Source organism: Mus musculus, chromosome 19 (genome assembly GCF_000001635.26).
Source record: "Mus musculus strain C57BL/6J chromosome 19, GRCm38.p6 C57BL/6J".
Classification (NCBI taxonomy): Eukaryota; Metazoa; Chordata; class Mammalia; order Rodentia; family Muridae; genus Mus; species Mus musculus.
In genome coordinates this window covers 50,322,347-50,342,016 of record NC_000085.6, presented here as the reverse complement: position 1 = coordinate 50,342,016, position 19,670 = coordinate 50,322,347, and the positions used below count along the sequence as shown (strand labels likewise).

The 19,670-nt window shown below is 40.4% G+C and overlaps 1 protein-coding gene across 9 annotated transcripts in view; it reads left to right on the top strand.

The window, feature by feature from the left end:
* Nucleotides 1-19,670, top strand: part of Sorcs1 (sortilin-related VPS10 domain containing receptor 1) — a 535,835-nt gene that overhangs the window by 337,113 nt on the left and 179,052 nt on the right. For all 9 annotated transcript variants that reach the window (XM_030251008.1, XM_017318265.2, XM_030251009.1 and 6 more), the window contains one exon: nt 8,400-8,558. In XM_030251008.1, the coding sequence (XP_030106868.1) occupies nt 8,400-8,558 (159 nt within the window). The remainder of the gene's footprint in view (nt 1-8,399; nt 8,559-19,670) is intronic.

The window sequence follows — 19,670 nt, the reverse complement described above, 5'->3', positions numbered from 1 at the left end:
ACCTTCAGGGTTTCCCAGAAATGGTGTTGTCTTCATCTAACTCGGTGTCAAAGTGTGCGGAGACCTTTTCTTTCTTGCTCTCCTCTTCCCCACCTGCCTTAATCATTTCTAGTGGTATAAAAAGATTTCTCATCATTAAATGAACATCAATCCTTGTGAAGTTTCCTAAGAGCTAGGAAGGCAAATGCTTCTTTCTTGCATCACCATGGTTCCTTTTGAGAGCAGCTAACATTTTTAAATGATGTAGCCTTTTGGCAGTTATAGATCTTTGGAGATCTAAAAGAGAATTTATTCTGGGGTTTCTAATGTCCATGGAAATGTGTTCTGATTACATGTGAAACAGGGGGGGTATTGATATTCCATGAAATTTTAAGGTGGAACAAATATTACCAAATTATTTAATTGGTTTCTAAGTGACAGTAATAAAAATGCCCCCTGAAATTATATATTTACCTTTAAAATACTATGTTTAGGTTTGTAAACTAAATGATACACTCATAACCATTAATCAATATTATATATTACCTGGTGAGTTTTATACAAAAAGAGCTGTGCCATCAGCAAAATGAGATTATATTTTTCACATATAAATAACACACAGAATACATATATTAGGAAACCAGTTCTGCTTCTTTAAGAGCTAGCATGTAGGATTACTAATATTATCATTCGATCAAAGATTTTTATATCTGTTTCTCTTGCTTCTTTCTTTTCTATTTTTATGGTAAAACATAAAGTCATTCATGAGAGGAGAGATGTTTAATAGACAGGAAGCAAAGTGACTTGGGCTATTGTGGGAATTCTGACATAAGTTAAGATTGGATATTTTGCTTTATATCGAAGACTCCATTTCCTTTCTTCCGGAATACCCTGTTTTGGATGTATAGCATGTAATACCTAACACCTGTCATTGAGTGTCCCCATAACCTTGTCCCTTTATTGTGTCCTTTGTGTCCCACTGTGAACTATTCTTTCTCTCTATTCCTCTCCTATCTTTTCACTTTCTTCTTCCTTTCCTTCGTGCTCTTTTCTACAAATCAACTGTTCTTTTTCTTTATTTTTTTTTCATCAGAATCTATAGTTCTAAATCACCACTCATTATGAGGCAATCCATTGAATGCTCACACATTTACAAACAGTGTCCACCTTAGGTTGCATTGCTACTTACAAATTGTGTAACCCTGAGTCATTGCTGAGCCTAATCTCCTTTTTGTCAAATGGATAGAACAAGCTCTCTCAAAAGTAGTATCATATTTAGTACAATTGACCAGAATAGTGGTTTTTCAGTTGTAGCAGGGTGCCCCACACAAACTACATGTTCAGGAAATACCTACTTGTTTATTGTCACTGTCCTCATAAAGGCAAAACTATTCAAGGACCTATACCTTTAGAGCACTACATGACACATGAGAGAGAAAAGTTTCAAATATTTGACTCTGGACTGGACCCCTACTACTATTATTGCGATATAAATAACAGAGTTCCCAATGTTTCAGAGTATTAATATCCTTGTGTAAAATCATTCTCTTTTTCTCTCTTAGTGAGTGCAGCAACCATTCGGGATGATTTTGTCTAGAATCAGACTTAGATCTTGGTAACGGCTCTTTTTGAAGTTTCAAGCTGGTGCATGCATGCGCAACCCTGCTCATTACCCTGCCTGTTTCTGAGCACACATCCCCTTAATAGAGGCCAAGCTGAATCCCCAGAAATGAGAACAGAGCCTCACGCTAGCATGCTCTTCTAGAAATAGGATTCTCTAAGGTGCCTCAAGGGAGAGGATCGTACACAGTTAGTTGTCTCACGGGACCTAAACTAGGGTGCCCTGTAACCTTCCTGGAAGTGTCTTCTCCCGTGTGTAGCCCAGCTCTTGTCATTTGCGGTGAACTTACTTATCGATTGAGTACGCCGTAAGGCTTCACAAAGGAGAGTTTAGAGAAACAACTTTCATCATTATTCCATGCAGTGATAATGGGAAGGGCCTTTTAATAAGCAATGAAGACACACAAGGAGGACTTAATTTATGTGCTGCTTGAAAATTCCTTTTCCTAAAAGTTTCAAATTCCATCCAAAAGGGGAAATAAGTGATAAAAATAAACCTGGACCCCAGGGATCTCTCAGACACTGAGCCACCCACCAGGCAGCATACACCAGCGGATACGAGTCCCCAACACTTATACAGCAGAGGACTGCTGGGTCTGGACTGAGTCAGAGAGGATGTACCTAACCCCAACAGACTTGGGCCCCAAGGAGTGGGGAGGTGTGGTGGTGGTTGGGTGTGGGGGCTTGAGGACATCCACATGGAGATGGGGGATGGGGTGGAAGGTGTGGGGTGTGGAACAGTTGGAGGGCGGACCGGTAGAGGGATAAAGTCTGGACAACAAACAAACAAACAAACAAACCCACAGAATAAACTTCAGAATACAATGCTGAAGTTTTCGAGCAATTTCTTGCGTCCTAAGTAGATGGCCTACTGCAAAATGTTGTCTTCATCTCTTAGCATTGAGTCATACTGTTCTGTGTTAAGAAACAAAGACATTATGCTAGCTTCACTGAGCTGAGAGAATACAATGTAGAGCGAGTGGTTGTGTTGCCCGCAGTTTCCCATAGACTTTCATCTATTGGAGTATATGCGGTTGAAACGTCCTTCCTCTGATCACCTTCTGCCCCATCGTTCACTATTATTTCTGCTTCGAGGACTTTTCTTCCCTGGGACATTTTGGGATCTGTTGTAATGCTCACTAACACTGTCCTACAAAGAACTTTCAATGGAGGAACACTTCCTTCCCTCACCCTCAGCTTTGGGAGGGGCTGGTGCTCATTCCACACTGGGAATAGGCAGTTTTTTTTCCACCCACATTGGTCAGCAAATTACTTCCTTGCTCTGATTACATTTTGCTTAATTTGTTTTTAATTTCCAGCCCAGAAGCTTGCCACTGGCCTCTTGTTTTGTTTATAGAGAAAAAGATTTGTGCTTGAACAAAACAGAGCATCTATTGGCTGTCTTGACCACGTTGTCATTTTCTGGGTCATTATGAAATTCATTTGTTATGCACCTGTGATGTGGCCGTTTGGACCTGTGCTAAGTCTTGAGAAAAGTAAGAATGACATTTCTCAGAAGCTCAGAATTACCACTGCTTGAGTCTAGCCTGTGAGTGACCTACAAGCAACAAAGGAACAAACAAGTCACAAATAACACAAAAGAACTCCTTTTACCTTAAGATCAAAGAAATGATGGAAAAATATACACCCAGAAAAGGTGATATTCCCATTAGCCTTGTTTCATCTAAGCAGGTGGGTGGTCAAGTTCCAAAGCAATACACCTAGGGGAAGAATTGCAAAAACTAAATAAACACTAGCATTTCTCTGGCAACAAGGACCGCAGTGCACACCTGGAAAAAATCATAAATCTGCCTGACAAGGTTGAAAATTGTGTCATGGAGCCATATGGTGATTCTAGGGCAAGTTTAATTTTATGAGCCTTTCATATTTGTATGTATGGGCAAATGGACCAACGCGTGGCACTGCACATATGCAATGTTCGGAGAACATCTATAGGAATCAATTGTCTCCTTCCATGGAAGGATCAAACTCATGCATTCAGGCTTAATGGAAAGCATCTTTTACCCAATGAGCAATCTTGCTGGGCCACCTTCAATTTTTGACTACGCTAAGCTGTCAGAAGGAATACTACCAAGAGAAGAGAGAAGTGATGTATTTGAAATCTATAAATTGTATTTCATGTTCATTTGTCACCTCTAGGAAAAGCAAATAAAGTTTCTTCCTCCTTCTGAAGTGGATGATGAATGATTGCTTAGAGCTGGACTGCGGAAGCCTGTGCTGCAGTTATTGACTTCCTATGGAAAACAATTCATCCACAGATGCAGTCAGTGCCATGTCTGCACGCCCCGCAAGGCATAGGTAAACGCGTGCTAATCATCCCAGTCCATCTGAACAGAGAGTAATTATTCCTGTTCAAAGCAATCTCTTCCCCTTGTCTTTACCCTGCTCCTGTCCAAGCAGAGAGTGTGAGAAGACTGAACCCCCAGTGCTGCAGGGGACTCCTGCCTTATGTTCAGTGGAAGCATATGCTAAGTGATCCATTCATTCACGCATAGATTCATTTGTCACAAAGGTACGCGGGCCCACTGTGGAATAAGCTTTGTTTCAAGCTGAGTCCATTTCCCAGAGAGCTACTACGAGAGTGTGAAAAGATAGGATTTATACCTTCTGCAAACTTATCTTGAAAACCTGCTATTTATTTCATTACCCAGAATGATGAAAATCCAACATGACGAAACATCACTCATTCAAAGACACATGAGGAGCCAGAGGAGGGTGGAGAAACATCTTGACCTGGTTACAAACAAGGGGAAGATGGCTGCACAGGCATAAAGATCTGAGTTCAGATCTCTAACCCTCACCTTAAAGCTGGATTAAACAATGTGTACCTGAAGTCCTAGCATGGGATGGTGATGATGTGGGGAGCCCAAGGGCTTGCAGGCCAGCCTGGCTGACCTGATTAATCAACTCCAAGTTCAGTGTAAGACACTGCCTCCAAAAACAAAGTAGTGAATAACAGACAAAGACACTTAACATTGTTCTCTGGCCTCTAATCATGTAAACCTCTCTCTCTCTCTCTCTCTCTCTCTCTCTCTCTCTCTCTCTGTGTGTGTGTGTGTGTTCACATGCTCACATAAATGATAGATAGATGATAGATAGATAAATAAATAAATCTGAATGGATAAATAAGCAGATAATAGATAAATGATAATATAAATAAAAAATGAGAAGTGTAATCTAGAGTTTTGGAAAATTGCTCATTCGTTTGAGTTTATCTATTTTGAAAAGATTGCCCTTTGGTATACTTTCCTGAGAGGACACGACTTATTTTCAGATCAGCAATACTACCTATGTCCAAAGACTGAATTTGATTTGTTATGTGCTTCTCTGTGCATGTTAAAAGTTTTCGGTGTGGATCTTGCTAAATCATTTAAGTACTTACTAACTTGCTTTTTGTAATTGACAACATTGGAAGAGAAACCTCGGTTCATTTGAGGCAAAATCATGAAAGAGTTTAAAATTGAAATAACAAGGTTTCCTTAATCATCCAGCAACTCATTAAGGACACAGTGCATCCTGTCAGTACACTAACCACAGCCTAATTAATATGAAGGTTATGATTAAGGAATTAAAATAGATTGTACATGTCTTTCTGTATCCAAAAGTGTGCACTTACTTTTATGTTTGCCATCCTCTCATAAAACTACATACATTCTAATTTTAAATACAAATATGAATACAAATCAGACACCATGATTTAGCATATAGCTATGGGAAAAAAAATCCAAGGGACCAATACTTACATAATAAAGCTGTTAGGATAATAAAAATATGGATAAACAAAGATAGAGCCATACTGGTCTGACCTGCTTCTTTTGAGGAGATTTGAACAGAAACTAGCCTTTGTGGTCCAGACTTTTTAGTCTTACAAGAAGATAACCTGACCTTCCAACATTATGCATGCAAATTACCAAGTATAAGGTTTCAGATGAACACTGATAGAGAACATGGGATTTTGATCTCCCTATTTCTGATTTTTCAGGGGCAAAAACAAGAGGCCTAATCCCTAATAGTTTTATTTATATGACAACAAACACCAATGTCCCCAAAATTCCGTGAAGTACTTCGGCCTCTTTCAAATGTTACATGGGGGATACAACGTAATTTCACACAGCCTAATGAATTTAGAATATGCATGCATATTAAACTAGTTGCAGAAAACAATAAACAAAAATCACTTTGATTTGGGGGTATTTTCTAGTCTTCATTTGAAGTCCTTTTATTTGTATGTCAGGCGAAGCAGGTTGTGAGATGAGAAGAGAGAGCATATTTTAGTTGACCAGGGCCTAGGAAATCAAAATGTAGGAAAACTTCATCTGACTCTAGATAGTGGATGCCTGTAAAGCAGGGCCTCTTCGTGCTATCATGAAGATTGCTTTTTGGCAGGAGGCAAGAGGTTGTTACACTTTATTGTTAATTGTGGCTAGGAATACAAGGCAGTATGATCATTTTATGGCATATTTTTGTTTTAAAATATGACAGCCTTTTTTATGTCCCAGTAAATATGAAATCACCTGGAAATATTTCTGTCCATTTAGGAGCCATCAAAATGTCCTTGTTTAGAGAATGCACTAGGTTTTAATGAAGGCATGTGAGTTGGTACTTAGCAAATTCCCTTGATGGCCCATGTCGGTCATCAAATGGAGGAGGCTGCTTGTCTGGTCAACATGAGGTAGACAAACTCATAACTTTTGTAGGTGTTTGTGGAGTGGGCAGTGTTTCACACTATGTGAGAGACAATCAGAGTCCAGTTTGTCACGATTCCTGTTGTTCTCTCTTGTCTGGAGTGTGGCTGGTAAGAACGGCATTCCTCTCAACCACTTTGTCTTTTACAAGAGCAAGCTAGAAAATAGACAAAGAACCTCCAATTCATCCTGATTAAGAGAAAGAGACTCCAACAGTGCGCGCGCACGTGCGTGCGTGTGTGTGTGTGTGTGTGTGTGTGTGTGTGTGTGTGTGTGAAGCACTTTTTAAGGCATTTGTGATGACATCACATCCCTTTTAAAAGTGACACAAACTATTATGAAGTTTCAAAATGATGACTCAATATCAAAAGGGACTGTGTTTGCCTAGTATTCTGTGCTTTTATATAAAGACTCTATGTATTCCCCCCTCTCTTTCTTCCTTCCTTTTCCCTACCCCCTCTCTTTTCTTCTTTCCTCTTCCTTCTCCAGACTCTCCCTTGTTCCCTCCCTTCCTGTCTTACTGCTAAATCCAGGCTGCAGTGATCTCTCATCACCTACCCACACATTGAGCACATTTTTCATACTGAACCAGACTCAGAGAGTACTAACTAATAAGCCAATAGAAAAGAAGTCAACTGGCAGCATGAAAGCAGGCTGTCTGTAAATGTTAGGCACACACTTTGGTGGAGGCAAGGAGACCTACAGAGAGTAGGGAATGAGATACTTCATCACATATTCCTAGGGGCAGAAAATGAGAGAAAACAAGCAGCTCTCAAGGCAGCTCATTCATCTTGCTCCGATCGTGGTTATTCAGAAGGCTCAGGCCAAGCGTAGGCGTCCCAACGAGATTACAAAACAAGTACCCGGAGCTAGGAGTTTCTACAGATTTATAGCCCATGGGTGGAAGATGGAGAAGTACACACAACTGCACTGTCTCTGAAGGAGCTGACATTCATATCCTTGGAAACGGGTCTAAATGTATTTCTCAGTCCACACTACTGCTTTTAAATACCCCTTCTTTCTTTCCTTCCTTCCTTCCTTCCTTCCTTCCTTCCTTCCTTCCTTCCATCCTTCTACCTTTCTCCCTCCCTTCCTCCTCTCTCCCTTCTTTTCACTCATTCATTCATCTTTTCATCCATTCATTCATTTGGCAGACATTTGTTGAGTGTGTAATATAGGCTTAGCTTAGTCCAGCTTCTAGTAATACACCCATGAGCAAAGATATACCCTGACTCTCATAAATTTTATGTTGTAATAAAAGGGATATAGAAAGAATGAAAATAAGCAAATACATAATAGAGTGGGCTTGAAAGTGAAAAAACGGTGGTGAAATTAAATGATCTATGCGTTAAGACTCATGAAAAATATCATAGACCAAAACTCATAGAATCAAGTTAAAGGCAGAGCTCATGTGAAACAGGACTGTGGGGGCAGGAACGGAAAGAATTGGGACCCATAGTAATAAATTATTTTTTCCTATACAAAAACAGTACTTTTATTTTCTTGAGATGGAGCGTGTGTGACCAAGCTACATCACGAGGCAGGGCTATGATTAAGGGGGTAGTAGGGAATGGTTCAGATTAACAAAATAATTTTGTAACTGGGAGATGGAGCAGCAGGTAAGGTGCTCACTGCCAATCCTGGTATTCTGAGCTCAATGCTCAGACACATATGGTAGAATAAAAGAACTAAAACCTGCAAATTGACCTTTAACATTCACCTATGTGCTATAGCACATCTATGGGTGCACATAAGCAAATAAAATAAATAAAATAAAAACATACATAAATACAATTTTTCATTTAAAGAAGAATAACTTTAGAAAAAATTACAGTTTCTCCCAAGAGTCCTATAAAGGGGAAGAGAGTAAAAATCTTCTGATTTTCATCTCCTTTCTCTGACGAGTTCTTCCTTGTTCTTCAAATGATACAAATGGCTTTGTGTCAGTTGTCTGGGTAGGAGGGTCAGCATCACAGAATGCAGATGCTCCTCTGGTTGAGCACTGTCCGCCAGCCTTTTGTGCTTCTGTCAATGTGATAGCTGGGCGAGATGCATCGTCATGAGTAAGCTTCATTTTCTCTTGCTTTCCTGCAGATTATGTTACTCACAGACCCGGAGATTGAGAGCAGTTTGTTGATCAGCTCAGATGAAGGGGCAACCTATCAAAAGTACCGGCTCAACTTTTACATTCAGAGTTTGCTTTTCCATCCGAAGCAAGAAGACTGGATCCTGGCATACAGTCAAGACCAAAAGGTGAGCACACTTACCATGCTTCACACAGTGGTGCATGGCTACCAGGGCAAATGTCACTGGTTACTTACCTGGGATTTTTATCTCAATGATTTTTTTTTATGTAGTATTTTGAGTGCCAGTGAGAGCATTGAAGGTTGCCTGTTGTAACCATGTAAAAATATGAGAAAACATACAAAAGAAAGTTGAGATATTAGCTAAGATAGTATAGATACACAGTAGGTAGCCTGGATGCCATGTTGGCCAGCTTTCCATTAAATACTGAACTAACACACTTATGACGTGACAATACTGCTTTAGTTCATAGCACTGAAAGTTCTCGTTCATGCCTGTGTGGCCTTCACTTTGTGCTTCAAGAGAGTCAGCACATCATAGTGGGTCATAGGCAAAACTCTGCAACTCACTATCAGTTAGGGCACAAATGGTAGAATCAGGTTGTCCCAGAATACCAAAGAATTTTCAGGAACTAAGTAACATAAGGGTCTCTTGGTGAGCCCCCACCTCCTATAGTCCCACAGGGTATCTTGGTAGAACTCACATCTTAAAGATCCACAGTATCCAGAGAGAAAACTTTTAGCTCATGTAACTTGTTCAATTTTCAGCATCTATTACAGATGCTGAAAGATTTAGAAGACTCTGACTTGCACGAAAACTGTGTCTGTTTTATGAGTGTAGACAGATGATCATTTTTCTTGGTTTAAGACCTATTGCTTTTCCCAGACACTCAAGGAGAAGCTATTTTACTAAGGTTTACAAATACTAGGGGGCGACTTTTAAGGTTTGAGAAATGTTCCGATGTCACTATCATCTTAAGACTCTTTCTTACAGGTTTTCTTAGTGGCAAAATGGAAGAAGCCCATTGCTTCTAAAGTATTCCATGCAGTTGTCCTACGCATATGGGTTCATCACTGAGTGTATGCCCTATAAATATGTGACTACAGGTGATAAGTTTTCTATTAGTACATGCATTATGTATGTACTATATAAGTACATTGTCTTTTCCTTTATGGAACTTGTGCAGCAACATAGAGTGTAAGTTAGTATGGCAAATAAAGTTAAAATAGAAAAAAAAGATACTACATGTATTTAAACGTGAGAGAAACTTAAATAGTAAAAGTTCAAGGGAAACCAGGTGAGATACTGGCATGCCCTTTATGAAATCCATCATTCAACAAAGATATTCTTATAATCTTCCAAAGAGGAACATGGTTTAGACATAGCATGTGTTTAATGAAATGTCAGGCTCCCATGATTAGAAGAAATTCTAAATCTGCTAGCTAGATCCCCAAACTCGCACAAGCTTCAGTCACATAGGAAGAAAGAAACTTAGTTGAGATATTGTCTGGATTCTATTGGCCTGTATCTGTGTCTGTGTCTGTAAGAGATTGTCATGATTATTAACTGATGTGGGAAGATCCCGTCCCACTATGGACAGTGGCATCCCTGGGCACTGTGGGTCTGATCAATATAAGAAAGTTAGATGAGCATGAGCCAGGGAGTGAGCCAAAAGGTAAGCTTGCAGGCAGTGTTGCTCTATGTCTTTACTTTCTTTAGTGATGGATTGTGACCTGGAATAGTGAGCCAAATAAATCCATTCTTCTTCAAGTCATTCTTTTTTATCAGAAACACTAAAACGCAGGGGGTTTGGGTGGGGGACTTTGTCTAGTCTGCTCTCAGTGTGTGGAGTTCTCCCTGAAGGCAAAGGAAGCCTGTGAGCAGTTTCCCTAGGTCTCTAGTGACAGTGGCATTTTGAAGCAAGCGAATTAACATCATAGGATGGGAGTTTTATGCATGCTGCTCTTACTGCCAAGTAAAACACACATTAAGCCTAAAAATAGGAAAGGTTTGCCATTAGTAGTGCTCTTTTTTTTTTTTTTTCCTCCTGAGCAGCCTGGCTACCCTTTAGCAGAATGTACAATTTTGCTTTTGGAGTTGAGCTTCAGTGCGTTTGGCACAATTAACAGGTGAAGACCAAGCTACCCGGCACATGGGTTATCTGTCATTTGATCCAATGTTTTATTTTATTTTATTTTATTCAGTTGTATGTTCATTTCCCCTCCACCCCCACTGGGGAGGCTTAGTAAAGCAGATTCACCTGACTAAGTGCAAACAATAATGCCCTGGAATTTAACCCTTGAAGTCCCAGTACTTCCAGTGTTCAATGTTCACTTGGCAAAGTAAATAACCCTAGAGGAGTGAGGACACCCAGACCGAAGTTCCAACTCAGCTTATTATAGTGAGCATTATTTGGTGCCATTCACAAATAAAAATTTCACCTTAAATGTGTTTTATATGACTAGTTATTTTTTTAAGGTTCACTTTCCATTCCTTTGAAAACAATATTACACTATGGAATGCTTTAAGTGAGACTTAATATGCCATCCTAGTAGGAATATGGAAGACATTGGTACTGAGGGTGAGTTGAACTCTGGCAATTGTTGTCATGATTTTTTGGTGAACATAGCTGCTTTGTGCCCTTATCTGAAGAGTCAGCCCAAGGCTAAGATGAAGAGATTAATTGCATTGACAAGGAAGACTCAGAAAAGCCCAGCATAAACTTTGTCCTCTGTTTTGCTCTCATGGAAAGTACTTTGATCAAGCATAGCAAGCTTAGAGAGGAAAAATACAAAATGTATCGTTCAAGTAATGAAAGGGCACCAGGTAGTGGAGCTAAATCCTGTGTTCACAAGATAAACAGATTAAGGGAGTAGTGATTTTGAAGCAAGATCCTGCCCAACTAAGCTTATTGTTTATGTATTTATATTTATCATTGAACAAGGAATAATTATATCTCAGGCATTATTATTACTTATTGTTTTCATTTGGACTTTTAATCTGGAATAAATTAAAATCCAGAAACACAGGCTTTTGATCCAGATCTTGAGGATTAGTTTAGGTCCTGGCATGGTAGTATACACCTTTAATCCCAGGAGACCGAGGCCAGCAGATCTCTAAGTTCAAGGACAGCCAGCAACAGAGCAAGTTTCAAGCACAGAAAAGCTTAGATCTAAGCATGGTGACACATGCCTTTAATCCCAGCATTCAGGAGATAGAGCAGGTCTCTAAGTTCAAGGTCTGCTTACCGAAGAAGTTTCACAACAGCCAAGCCTAGGCAGTGAAGAAGTTGGAAAACAGAAAGTTGGTGATAATGTAATAGAAGAAGGGGGTCTTGTTTCAGCCCCAGCAAGAAGCAGAACTTGGAAGCTCTGGACATGCATCCCTGGCTTTAGAGTCAAGAATAGAAGGGGCTACTGGGACAATTGATGCTGGTTAGCTGGAGCTTAGAAATTAGCAACTATTAAGAAGAGACCAGCATCACTGAGGTGAAATCTTCTGGGAAGTGTTTTCTGAGAACATAGAGAAGTTGTGTACCAGAGATAACCATAGCTGTACCTCGTGTTGCAGCTGAACTTGGTAATGTGTAAGGATCATCCAGGTGGTACTGATTTTGAAGGCATGAAGGGATCATGGAGAACAACTGAGACTTGGCACTGTGAGAGGCCAAGGAGAGGCCACTGATAAAGTTGCAACCTCAGTTGTAGTTGATGTTACTGGACTGAAGGGGTCTTGCAAAGAAGTTGAGGCTTGGCACCATGAAGGGACCTGATGAGAGGCTATTGAAGATGCCTAGTTGCAGCAGAGTGGAACCAGTCAAAGAGAAAGAATTGTGTTGGAGTAAACAAAGATGAAAAAGCTGGAGAGCTTTAACATCAGACACAGGAATGCTGAGTTTAGAGTTTGCCCAGTTGGCTTTTCTTGGTCCATTATTTCCTCACGTTTTGGAATTGTAATGTTTATCCTGTAGTGGTGGTGGTACGTGCCCTGCTTTGAGTTTGAGTTTATAAGTCATTACAGTTAAGTAATTGGATGAATCTCAGAAGAGACTTTGAAATTTGGACTTTTAACATTTTTGAGACTGGGATAGACTTATGATACTTTTAAAGTTGGACTAATTATATATTGCATTATGCTATGGCTAGGTATGGTCTGCATAAATTCATATGTTTGAACAAGTATATGTTACCCAGGGAGTGGAATGTCATAGTTTGATGATGTTTGACATAGGTCTGGTACTCTTAGAAGCTGTGGCCTTGTTGACATAGGTATGGCCTGTTAGAGTAAGTTTTTCACTGGGAGGGTGGGCTTAGAGATCATCCTCCTAGCTGCCCGCTAAAGCCAGTCTTCTATTTGCCTTTGGAACAAGAAAAAGAACTCTCAGCTCCTCCAGTACCATGCCAGCCTGGACACTACATGCTTCCAGTCACGATGATAATCGACTGAATGCTTTAAACCTGTAATCGAGCCCCAATTAAATGTTGTCTTTTATAAGAGTTGCTTTATTCATGGTGTCTCTTTACAGCAAAGGAAACCCTAACTAAGACAGCTAGGGAGCTCACAGATGCACAAAGTGACTGCATGTATTATATAAACTTAATATAATAAGTTAATAATAACCAACATTCACATGGTAAATGCTTAGTGACCTTTAGGCTCATAGCCTCCTGAGATTTTTAAGAGATTCCTCCAGCAAAACAAAAATATGACAGACTTCTTGGACAGGAGCACACACATTTTCTTAAGCAAAGAAGAATCTCATAAGTAATTATATAAAAGTGGAAAAGTAATGTTTACATGGTGGAGTTTTTTTGTCAAAATCAGAAGGCTGGTAAAGCTCGCTATAATACACACAGATTTGTAGAACCTGATCTTAGTCAGGTTTGTGGTTTGGCCTAATTGGCACACATGGTTTTTGCTACCCTCACTTAGAGCCTTTGAAGAGTTGCCAGGGTTGGTGTATGCTCAGTCATAGGGTTAAGCATAAAAATGTGAAAATACATAGAGGTAATATGAGGGTCTGAACTCAAGGTTCATTTTGTGATCACAGACTTCATATGTTTCTGTGCTTGTAGAGTTTGAAAAATCCTGATCAATCTTCGTTCTATGTGATGTGAGGAATTAAAAAATTGATAGTTCAAGAAACATAATTGTACGAAAATTGATTTGATTTTATGTGTGGATGTCGTAGGAACAGAAAGAGATCTTTGTATGAAATTTGGTGGGATTCTAAACTTTGATAACATTTTGAAGTGAATATGTGAACAGAATTAGTCTTTCTATCTCTGGTTTCTCAAGAGAGAAACAGGAATAAATCATTTATATGGTAGAACTGGACAGCCTGCTCACGTATGTAGAGAACTGAAAAGACCTCAGTGTCTCAAGACATACATCAAGGTATGGAAAGCAATATCTGCCATCAGAGAAGCCAATGGCACTCTCTAGAGTTAAGTGGAGAGGGCCTGTGGACCTCCAGGTGGAGTCACTGATGCTGGTACCAGGATCTGGCAATCATTGACAGACCTTGAGATTTTGAGAACTGATAAGACAGTTCCAGACGCCAAGGAGAGCTCCGTGCTGGCGTTGGCTAGCCAGCATCTGCGATTCTGTAGGAAAGAGGACCATTTGTTCCTGTGCATACGTATTGTTCATCAGTTTTTCTCCGTGACAGCTGCTAGTGCTGTTGTTGCCAAGTTCTTTGCTGAGATCTTAGCCCCAGAGCAAGCTTCCCATCTGCTGGAGAAAGTTTCATGTCAAACTCAGGCAAACATAAAGGAACTGACTCTTCTAAAACACCGTGATGAGATGCTGGCCCCGACACAACTTACCTATGAACAGCGTCCTCATGTCTCCTCTTCCCTTTCTTCTATACTCTTTGTACTTTGGGGCACACTTTACTTTCTCTACATATAGAGAGTTTTTTGGTTTTCTCATGTCTCCAACATAGATTCTTTTCTGTACTTCAAGGAATAGGACATTTAAGACCCTGAGAAAAAACATTTGGATTATTGGTTTAGAGAGAGCCCATAAGGTCTGAGATGCCCCTTTCCCTGTGATACTATGCACACACACTTTGTGGAGGCTTTTTGACAGGGCCATTTGGAAGGCACTGGAAGACTTTTGTTGGCTACATATTTCTTTATGGACCACAGTAAACTCTTACTGGCTACCAATTCCATGGGAATTTTAAATATCAACCAGTGACTGGTATTTAATCTTGAAGAAATTTTTATTCCCAAATGTCCTCCTTAGACCTAAGAGCAATATAGTGTTTTCATGATTTAGGGTTATTTTTTTCCTTACAGAATAAAAGTCTCCTGATAATATTTAGTATCTCCATAGTTATGTAGTAATCTCAAAAATAAACGAATTGAAGGAAGAAGTAATGAATATGAATGGTAATTTATATGTTTTCCTGATATAAGTATGAAGACCAGAAATCTCAGGATCTGCCATTTACACGCTGGCACACCAAGAAAGCCAGTGATATGATTTGATCTTAGTCTGAATTGTTGAGAATTGGTTGAGTGCCTTAGTGGGTATCCTTAGTTTCATCCTTGTTCCAGGTATTGTTGCCTTGGGGCTCAATACCAACAGGCTAACCTGTGATCACCAAGTTAACAGGTAATTCCAAATAGAAGAGACACGAATAAAAGGGAAAATGTGAGAGGAATTTTGCTCCAGTTAGTCTGTGGGACCAAGTGAGAAACGGATGGTGTTTTGTTATTCTTGTCCTACATTTTAAAAAGATACTAGTGTGTGTGTGTGTGTGTGTGTGTGTGTGTGTGTGTGTGTGTGTGTTTATGCATGCACACACATGCAAACCTATTCCATGGCAGGTGTGCGGAGGTCAGACGACAAATGGGGTGGAGTTCTCCTTTTACCATTTGAGTCTCAACATTGAACTTGGATGATCAGGCTTGTGGCAAGTGCTTACCTTTACCTGACGATGCCGGCAGCCCTTTATTTTATTTTACTTATTTGGAATTAATGCTTTTTATAGCGTAAGCTGTCAAGTACCTGTTTCAGACCACTGCAACCTGCATAGCAGTTGGCACGCAAAGAAGCCTATTGCATTTCCTAGAGGGACTCTGGAACACTGTGCCTTCTTTACTGTTTGTTTCTCTAGCTCAAACAGGAAGCACACTTTGTTGTTGGTTTCTTCATTTGCAAACAGGGAAGCCAGGAGGAAGGGCATGCAGTCCCTTCCTTCATTCCTTGCTTTCCCTGACTTCTTTCCGTGATACAGGAAACCACCCAAGGAAGCCTTGGCAGCAGGCTCAAGCTGCCAGATTACATCTTTATTTTAATTTGGCAATAAACTAGTGTACAAACTGTGCTATAAAACATTGCCTCCAACGGCATCTCTCAGTCTGTCTTAAACACCTCACTAAACATGATGTGTTGGGAAACACTCGAAAGGAGAGAAAACAAAGAGCAGATGTGACTGCAAGAAAAAAAAAAGAGGAAGAGAGAGAGAGAGGCAGGAGCGGAGTAGAGGAATGTGCACATACCTCAGCCATGTAGAGCACGCCAGGTACTGGGCTCCTTACTCTGCGAGGGCTTGTGTTGGAAGAGCAGCTTGCTAAGGGGACAATAACCCACCGTAATGTCCTATTACCGACATGCTGCTGCCAGGACTTGGGCTACTGAATAGCTTGTGCTGGGAGGCTCCTGACCTCCTTAGCTGACTGGCTCAACCTCCTGCCAAAGGTAGTTGCAGAAAAGGGCTTCTCGCCATCGGTCATTGCTCCAAGCAGCTTCCTGGCTCTCCCTTCTCTAGGCATGGCCAGAAACACATAGTTCATGGGCTCCGTTCCTACTCAGATGGTCAAGTAGCACAACTGAAGAGAACACGCGGGGGCTGGGCAGTGTGCGCATGGAGAGCGGGTATTATTCTATTGAGATCCAGGCCATGTCCAGCTTCAATTTCTACCTTGCTTCATGGGATGACAGGGCCAAGGTCCAGACCTCTTGGCTTTTTTGGGAGAAGTAATCAGACTTCATTTGTCAAACTAAATATATGTTTCAAAACGTGTAAGTGTTTACAACTAACACAGACATTTTATAAATGTGTGCCGTGGTGGATTAAAAAAAAAAATCTACCTCGTCAACTGCCCTGAACTGGCTCTCCAGCTACTTTCTACTTCTTAATTTTCCTCATTTTCTTTTATTTCTTACAATTTGTTATAGAGAATGCTCATTTATTGTTCTATGATTTAAAACACTACATTTGGAGAGGGGGATCACTTGGGAAGAGTTGGGGGCCAGCAGGAGGGTTGGGAAAAGGGCCTAACACAGAAATGAATAAGAACAAAGCCGTGTCTAGGCACATATGAAAGTGTCAGAAGGAAACCTATTGTTTTTTGCAATTGATGTGGGCTTATACAAAAAAAGTTGCATCCAAATGACTGATCAATTCTGTGCCTGAAAGACCAAGCCCTTGGGGCTGCCTTGTGGCCCTTACTTTGCTTTGTTCTAGAACATTTATAAATTTATACTGGGCCACTTGTGATATTATGACTTTTAGGTTTAGTATATAGAATAACTAGTGTAAAAACGGATGTAAAACATTGCCTCCATCAGCCTCTCTCAGTCTGTCTTAAACACATCTTCAGATCTTCATCACTGCATCTTCAGACAAAGGTGTCATACCTTGTGCTCGGGGACTCACCCTCCCCATTACCTTCCCCTTCCTTACTCTGCCTGGTTCTCTTTCTTGTCAGACAGTTCAGTCTTCTGCTCTCTTACCATGTGGTGTCCTTATGGAGGGGACCAGCCACTTCTTAATCCCCAGCTAATCCCTTCCCTAGGCTAAAAAGCCAGCACATAGCCTCCCCAAGGTTTGTGTGGTAACAGGACTAGTATCCTACATCATTGTATCTTAATATTTATATAAGGATATTTATATCTATCTTTATATCTGCTCTTGTACTTTGACTAATCTGTCAAAGACCTCTTCCTCTAAGTTCTATAAGTGCAAGGGACTTCCTTTGTTCTGTAGAGTGCTATGGGGTCTCCTACCCAGCTTTCCCTGGTGCAAGTGGCCAGTCACCTTGTAGCATTTGTTAACCTGCATCTGGCTTATTTCACTTAACATCCTTATTTTCCATTTACTTCTGTTTCCCTGCCAATGTCACAATTTCTGTACCACTTGTTTTGAAGCTATAGCAGCAGAAGGCCACATACCAGCATGTAAGAATCCTCTTTTGTTCCCAACCTCTTCTAGGTGCTGAAGGATCACAATCCACGAATTTGGGATAAAATAGGGAATCCTAATTCTACACATTGGCTGCACTTTTAACACTTGGCAGATAGGTTCCAAAGCCAAAATTTGCTTTTAGAAGGAGGAAGCCTGCTGTTGGTAACATACCAGAAGTACTAAACATTAATAGTTGACATTCTATGCATATGAAAAACATGCATTGATATAAAAGGAAAAAATATACTTCCAAATTAATTGGTAGGCAATGACAGTTTTAGTTACTTCCACCAAAGGGCCTCTTAAGAACTACTTTTAGATTTCCCTTCCCATCTTCAGGTTTTGCTAATTAGTTGTCTCTCTCTCTCTATCTTTCTTTCTTTCTTTCTTTCTTTCTTTCTTTCTTTCTTTCTTTCTTTCTTTCTTTCTTCCTTTCTTCCTTTCTTCCTTTCTTCCTTTCTTCCTTTCTTCCTTTCTTCCTTTCTTCCTTTCTTCCTTTCTTCCTTTCTTCCTTTCTTCCTTTCTTCCTTTCTTCCTTTCTTCCTTTCTTCTTTCTTCCTTTCTTCCTTTCTTCCTTTCTTCCTTTCTTCCTTTCTTCCTTTCTTCCTTTCTTCCTTTCTTCCTTCCTTTCTTTCTTTCTTTCTTTCTTTCTTTCTTTCTTTCTTTCTTTCTTTCTTTCCTTCTTTCTTTCTTTTTCATGTATTGGTCTATATAGTTTGCAGGCATGTTGATGTGTACATGTATTGTTCCTGTGTGTGTGTTTCACCTCATTCTTTCTATGTGTATGTGTGTTAGGTGTGTGTGTGTGTGTGTGTGTGTGTGTGTGTTAGGTGTCTGTGGATGCCTAAAGCATTGCCTTTTCTTCCTTTAACTCCTGCTACACTACACTTGCAGGGCCTTGCAAATTCTGTCTATCCTACCTATCCAGCTTGCCCTGGAGACCATCCCTCTGTGCCTCCCAAATACTGAGATTACAAGCACCTGCGAGGCATTCCCTGCCTTTCCCTCTGTACTGGGGACACAATCGCAGGTCCTCACGCTTGCATCATAGGCACTTGACTCAGTGAGTCCTGTCCTCAGCCCCAAGCAGTTGTTACATCCTTAAAAAAAAAAAACAATCCTGACTTCTCCTAATGTAGGGATAATGCTTATCATGGCTGCTTCAAATACTGTGCCTGCTCTGGCAAATACTGACTACTTGCTATGAGAATAGGTGAGCTTTGAGCATTTTCACAGCCTTAGCTATCAAAACCGATGAGCACCAAAGGAAACAGGGGAGGTGCTGGCTCTCTTCTCTCTCAGGCCCTACTACTGGCTGGTGAATGAATGTCAGCAGGCCCACTCAACTTTGTAAGTTCTTCCAGTAAAAAGTGGAAGGAATAATGGTGGAACCTGCCTTCGGCGACTGGCTAAAGATGCAAAGATAATGGAAGGCAGTAACACTGAATGAGGCAAGGAGCAAACATTGCATGCTTGACACAGTTAATTATCCATAGACCTAGGAGAAGGTAAACCCAGGGAGCTGTAGCTGGAATCAGCCTCAGGCAGAGCCTACCTCAGGCCAACTTCTTTCCAGTGTGTGAGACATGGACAGTTCCTTAGAGAATGCCTCTGTAGTCAATCCTTGAAAGCAACTGTATGACTAGAGTGAATAGGCCCCAGATGGACCAGTACACGGTGCTTGGGAAATATTGTTGATTATAATAACATTAAACCATTGAATATTAAAGTACTGATATTCGCAGTAATTCTATTTCTTTCTTAGTAGAATGGGTAGCCTCTTAATGTCAAGGATAAGGTGAAAATAAAAGACCAGTGGGTCTCAGAACTCAATAACAAGTTTGCAAAGCACACTTATAAAACCAATATCTACCTAATGCCATTGCATTTACTGGAGGCGCTGCTTTAAGTAAAAAGGCACTTGGTTATTTCTACACAGTGAGTTGTGTATGATAGACCATGCTGACTTGGCAGGGTTTACACATGCTTGAAATTTCCCATGTCAGGGCTGATTTCTAATCTCATGAATATGTAAATAATTTAAGTATCCAAGTTAAAAACTGGTGATTAGAGTGGAA